The 6,155-nt window shown below is 44.4% G+C and overlaps 2 protein-coding genes across 2 annotated transcripts; one reads left to right on the forward strand and one right to left on the reverse strand.

The window, feature by feature from the left end:
- The first annotated feature begins 513 nt into the window (after positions 1 to 513).
- Positions 514 to 1,502, forward strand: LOC110739642. The gene is made up of 3 exons (XM_021920091.1): positions 514 to 739; positions 819 to 1,235; positions 1,320 to 1,502. The coding sequence occupies exons 1-3, from the start codon at positions 725 to 727 to the stop codon at positions 1,458 to 1,460; spliced, it is 573 nt and encodes a 190-aa protein (XP_021775783.1). The 5' UTR covers positions 514 to 724; the 3' UTR covers positions 1,461 to 1,502.
- A 72-nt stretch (positions 1,503 to 1,574) lies between these two features.
- Positions 1,575 to 3,061, reverse strand: LOC110739643. The gene is made up of 2 exons (XM_021920092.1): positions 2,383 to 3,061; positions 1,575 to 2,294 (listed from the first exon to the last, which is right to left on the reverse strand). Exons 1-2 carry the CDS (start codon positions 2,942 to 2,944, stop codon positions 1,678 to 1,680), a joined length of 1,179 nt encoding a protein of 392 aa, XP_021775784.1. The 5' UTR covers positions 2,945 to 3,061; the 3' UTR covers positions 1,575 to 1,677.
- Between the last annotated feature and the right edge of the window lie 3,094 nt (positions 3,062 to 6,155).

Raw genomic sequence — 6,155 nt, forward strand, 5'->3', positions numbered from 1 at the left:
GAGGGCCACTAGAGTGAGTCACCTTCCTGCCACCATGCACGATAGGATTGACTGGACGCTGATCACGGCTTTCGTTGAGCGATGGCAGCCGGATACGAACTCGTTCCACCTTCCGTTCGGTGAGATGACGATCATGTTGCATGACGTCGAGGCCATCCTTGGGATTCCCGTGGAGGGAAACCGAGCATCTGTCGTCACTGATGCGGATCAGGCAGATTTACTAGCGGAGCTGTTGGCGGTGGATAGGGCTGCGCTGTACACATCGGCACTTGGTGTGTGGGATCACGGCGGCGTTAAGATCGCAGCCGTCTTGCAGCGATGTTTGCACCCTACGGCACGTAGGACGCAGGACACACAGCTGGCTGCATATGTTTTTCTTCTTTTCGGGTGTACCTTGTTTCCGGATAAGAGCGGGAACAAGCTCAGGCCACGCGACATAGTTGACGCGTGTGAGCCCGACAGAGTAGGCCAGTTTTCTTGGGGGTCGGCTACGCTGGCGTATCTGTATCGCCAGTTAGGATTCTCGAGCCGGGCTGATGCAGCAGGTATCACTGGATGTCTGACGTTGTTACAGACCTGGATATACGAGTATTTTCCTGCGTTTCGACCACACCGCGACCCGGTTCCCATTGGTGATGGCCAGCCACGTGCCTGTGCGTGGAGTCCGCGTGTCGAGAAGAAGTCCGTTGACCGCCTGCGCTCCATACGGTTATCGCTTGACAGGATGTCCCCCTTAGAGGTACAGTGATTAAATTATTTCTACTTTTACAATCTGATGCTTTATTTTATGACTGTTACTGATTTTAAATAATGTGCAGGTGAACTGGATGCCTTTCGGCCAGAACCCTAGTAATAGGGTACCCAGGACCCTCTACACTGGACTGATTCAGTATCGCGAGATCGTAGAGGCGTACATGCCGCAGCGCTGTCTTCGCCAGCTTGGATTTGTCCAAGTTGTCCCACCTCCACCGGCATGGCCCAGTAAGGCGGTACGATCTGCGTCGTCGAAGGAGTACGTCGTCCAATGGCCGTCAAACATGATATCTATGTGGGAGCAGTTTCCGATGGTTGCCCGCCTATGGACGGCGGAGCTGCAGCGGCCGCCAAGTGGGGTGACTGCCATGTGTGACCAGCACTACATGGAATGGTACATCCGGCACTCGCACCCGAGGTTGATCAAAGACATCGACGACGCAGATGATGACGATGTGCCACCTGCCACTGCCTCTTATGCGGTACGTCTCATCTTTTATTTGTTGTTCTCTTATTTTAATATATATATGTATAATACGTCGTTTCATGTTTTTTGTTTTGTGTAGTGGATGGGCAAGATTATGCAGTTGGGACACCGACTTTTTGAGGAAAGGGACTGCATGACGAGTGCATCAGGCAGAGCTGTTATTGACGATCTGGAACGGACCCTTGAGCAGTGGCAGTGGGCGTCACAGAGGGATTACTGATATTTGAAATTAGACATTATCTTTTTAGTTTGTAATATTTGACATTATTGTTCTTAGTTTTTAAAATTCAATATTATCATTTTATTTTGTAATATTTGAAATTATTGTTGTTAGTTTTTAAAATGAAACATTATCTTTTAAAAATGAACACATAGAAATGACATAGTATTGACAATACAAGGCCTCATAGTAAAAGGTAGGTGTACATCAACAAAAACTACATGGCAATTAAATTGTTCCACTGTTGCACGCGAGCATGGTACAAAGCATCCCAACCCTCCACGCTTGCTCTACGAATTTCATACCACTTCGGTATGATATTTGGGACCGGAAAATCGGGTGACATGTCTAATCGGATAAAATGTCTGTATGACGGCCCAAGAAATCCAATAACAACGTCCCTTACCGGTCTGGTGACGGTCTCGCGCGAACACCAGGGCAGAACCGTTGTACATGGATAATAGGCTCGACTATGTAAACCAAGGCCGAAATGCATGACTGCACACTTGTAGATGTTTGCAACGGCAAAGAGATCAAGTGGCGCATCGAACCAATGATTTTGACCGCAAGGTCCCCCTCCCCACCGGATACGCTGCAGAGACCTATCCAAGTCCTCGCCGTACACATGGCCATACACATCTCGGTTTGATGCGATTTCACTGTACATCAACTGCCGCACTAAACCGTAGTTGTCTTCACCCATTTGAAACACATCCGCCACAACCCGAAATCCGCAGTTACCATCTGCAATGACATCATTCCACCCGTCCAAGAATGGCATCATGATATTAGGGATCCTGTCCTTATATGGAAAATGTTCAATGTCCATTCTCCCTGTTACACACATCAATAAACACAATAAACAAGTCAACAGTAAACTAATCAAACAGTCAACAAAAGAAAGGCAAGTCGAATGTCTTACCGGTGCCGGGCATATTCACCGACGACGATGATTGGCTGCCACTTGATGAGGATGTACGACCACGGCCACGGCCACGGCCACGACCGCGAATGTACTCAAACGCACTCCTGTTCCGCCGTGGTTGTCGACCCCTAGGTCGCTCGACCCCTTCCGGTTCCTCGGTATCCAAACACGATGTATTGAACATGTCATGAAGTATGTGTGTAGCACTACGAATGATCGAAGGGTGACTGGAGGACACTTGGTCAAACATCATCTGAAACTGCTCCAACTCCTCCTGTTCACGGTGAACCGTATGCGGAACAGCATGCTCTCCGATAACGAGCGTCCGCCAGAATGGATGAACCTGATCGACATGTAACGACGCCCTGTCTTGCGTAATTACGCGGTGAATGGTGCATGCACAAGGTAATCCATGAGTCATTGATATAGCACATCCGCACCGAATAGCCACTTCATCGCCCAACTCCCTCATCCTGGTATACTCGCTCAGAATCAACCCCAAACAGTGGTGTGACACACGACCGTGGAGAATCTTAAATATGAAATGGCCATACAACATGCCATGTCGTCGTCTGGAGTCCTCGAGATAGTTCTTGATGCCGTTCCTCTGAGTATCAATAGCCTTGTTTATTCTCTCGAACAGTGTATCCAGAGCAGCCGTGGAAGAATCAATCCAGTCCTTCAAAGCTCTATGAGCGCTCTCGACTCTGCATGTCGTAGTGTTCCCAAAATGAAGAACTTGGTTCGTCCAATATTTGACAAACTTTTCCCTCTGAGGTACCCACTGATGCATCACATAGTCTACGATTGGCGGGCACCACTTGTACGCATCCTTTAAGTTTTCCAAGGCTCGATCGTACTCTGCCTCCGTGGTAGCTTGCAGGATCTTCCGCCACTTACCATTTACCAATCTCTCTGCTGAATCTAAGTTCTTGTTGAAAAGGTTGTAGGCTTTGACTTTCACGCAGTTGTTGATGTGCCATGTGCACAGTAAATGGCTCGACTCCGGAAACAGCTCCGCTATAGGGGCAAAAAGACCTCCCTCACAATCACTTACGATGGCCGATGGCTGTACATTTGGGCCGATGTAGTTTCTCAACTTTTCCAACACCCAACGGTAACTCGCAGCCGTCTCATCCTTCATGACTGCATAACCAATCAGAAAGTTCTGGTTCGTTGGAGCCATCCCAACCATCTCAACCAGTGGGAACTTGTACTTGTTTGTCTTGTACGTTGAATCGATCAAAATCACAGATGGCCAAGACGAAATCATATCAGCACAATCAGGATGGACAAGGAACAAATGAGTTACCTCCGATGTGTCTTCGTCAGATTCAAACCAGTAAAGGTAACCACGTGCTTGTGCCTGGTGCAGAAGCTGCTGTATAGGGTTCCTTCCCTCTGACCGTTCAAACCTCAATTTCTGTCTGACGTTGTAGATGTGTCTTCGGTTTGGCTGGTCTTCGGGGAATTTCTCTAACACAGACGCTAATATTTTAGCGGGCTTCACTTGAGCATCACTCATTTCTTTTACAACTAGTTTCGCAGCTGGACTTAGGCCGCTTAACTGCCGATGCCCCACTTTGTATGCTATCAGCTCATGGTTGTGATATCCCCATTTGTCGTAACCCTTCACTTCCCAACCGTCACGCCTTTGATGTTGTCGAACCTTAACTCGGAACTGACACCCACAACCTTTCCGCTTTGAGTCAAACCGAATCGCTTTACTGAAATCTCGTTCTTCTCTTTTGCGATAACGGTCGCATCTCAAAATGCGATCCATTCTACCATCCCGTTGAGATTTATGAGTTGCTACTACTAAACAAAAGCCTGATCTAATTGCAACCTGTTTTGCCCAATCAATCGCTTGTTGAGCATCTTCGAACAGGCCATCATGTACAAAAATCCCACTGTAATCATTTCCGTCTCCACCATAATCCTGTAACAATAACATATAACGTATAAATATAATTACATTAAGATTAAATTAACAAAAACAAACAAAAAAAAAAAAAAGGGGATTAAATTAAAAAATAAAATAAATAAAAAAAAAAAAAAAAAAAAAAAAAATTATTCCCCTACTGGCGCCTGGCCAGGACGCCGGAGCCACGGCCGGGGCGCCTGGTCAGGACGCCGCCGCCATGGTGGCGGCGTGGTGGCCAGGCGCCTTGGCCGTGGCTGCGGCGTTCTGGCCACGCGCCACTACTATGGTCGAGGCTTCTCAACCAGGCGCCGTGACCACGGTGGCGGCGTCCTGGCTAGGCGCCACAACCACGGCATGGCCTTTTGGCTAGGCGCCAGCCACCATTTCGTCCTTACGATGCGTTACGAACCTCGTTTTCCGATGACGACGGCGATTCTCCGGTGATCCTCGGCGATCCGGTGCTGCTCCACATTTTTTTAGTGCGAAAAATTTATCTTCCGTTAAAATTATAAAAAGGGCAAATTTGTCAAAAAATTATAAAATGTGGGCTTTATGTAGAGATTTGCGGGCGATGAATAACAAGTCCCAATAATTAACATGAATATGTAATTTAATTTGAAGTTTTTTCTCAATTTTGAGAGGAGAACAATATAGGGGAATGAGAAATCGAAAGCGAAAGAAAGAAAAGAAGGGAAATAGGGTAAGAAGGTAGTTAGTGGGCTCCACATGACATCACACTTCAGTTTGGAGCCAATTAGGTGGGAAGTTTTGATATTTTAAAAAATAGTAGGTGGTAAAATTCAAAAAAAAAAAAAAAAAAAAAAAAAAAAAAAACTGTAGGTGGTAATTCCTAAACCAGCAACTATTGTAGGTGGTAAGTGGTAAAAATTCTAAGACGTACGACGTTTTGTTTTGAAGGCTATAAAAAGAGATTCAAATTAGCACCAAAAGAAAACAAATTAAAAGACACATATCATATAATCAAATAAAGATGAATACAAAGAAATGTATTGAGGTTCTCTTGCTGCTTACTATGGCCATCATTTTTATGATGGCCTATGGTGCGGCTGCCCAGAGCGTACCATTGTCGTGCTCAGCAGCCGGAGAAGCTTGTGATGTTCTACCAAATAATTAGTGTTGTTCCGGCTCAACCTGCAACCGCTACTTTAGCGGTACATGTGTGTCGTCGTAGATCAACCTGCTGGATACTGCACCACCAAGCTTGCGATCATACATGCATGTAGCCCTGCATGCTGAGTTTGTCTATTAAAATAAATAAGCTACTTTTGTAGCCCTACTTTATCATAAAAGAAGATCTTGTATGTAGTTTTGAACCATTAAAAACGTTTATGAATTAATAGTACAAGCACGATTACGAGCATCTTCTAATGGAATAAAATATATGAATTAGAAGCCTTATCTTCTCGACAACTAATTGATCATCATGATTTTATACTAGAATCATAAGTATATATATACTCCCTCCAATCCGTTTTATAATAATCGTAACACTTTAACTAACACACATGTCAATTCATAACTTTGACCGTTAATATTTGAAATTATATATTAATAGAAGGCTAATATAATGAAAATATATAGAATGACTAATCCAAAAATATATTACATAACAACATAGGTTTTTTATATATTGGTAAAAAGAATAATAAAAATAAGCACATGAATAGTGCAAAAGCCAAATTTTGATTATTACAAAACGAAGGCAGTATATACTTTAATACATGGATTAATAAGCACTTAATTACTTATATTTTTTAAAATCAATTATATTACGTAGTATTTGCTTATACTTATCGAAGTAAATCAACTAATATATACAAGACAG

Source organism: Chenopodium quinoa, unplaced genomic scaffold, assembly GCF_001683475.1.
Source record: "Chenopodium quinoa cultivar QQ74 unplaced genomic scaffold, ASM168347v1, whole genome shotgun sequence".
In the NCBI taxonomy this organism is placed as follows: Eukaryota; Viridiplantae; Streptophyta; class Magnoliopsida; order Caryophyllales; family Amaranthaceae; genus Chenopodium; species Chenopodium quinoa.

Excerpts from the sequence above, each read along its gene's own strand:
- LOC110739642 (XM_021920091.1), top strand. Across the intron at positions 1,236-1,319 it reads CTGCCACTGCCTCTTATGCG|TGGATGGGCAAGATTATGCA; the intron begins GTACGTCTCATC and ends TGTTTTGTGTAG.
- LOC110739643 (XM_021920092.1), bottom strand. The coding sequence starts at position 2,944 with ATGTTGTATGGCCATTTCATATTTAAGATTCTCCACGGTCGTGTGTCA. Across the intron at positions 2,295-2,382 it reads GGTGAATATGCCCGGCACCG|GGAGAATGGACATTGAACAT; the intron begins GTAAGACATTCG and ends TGTGTGTAACAG.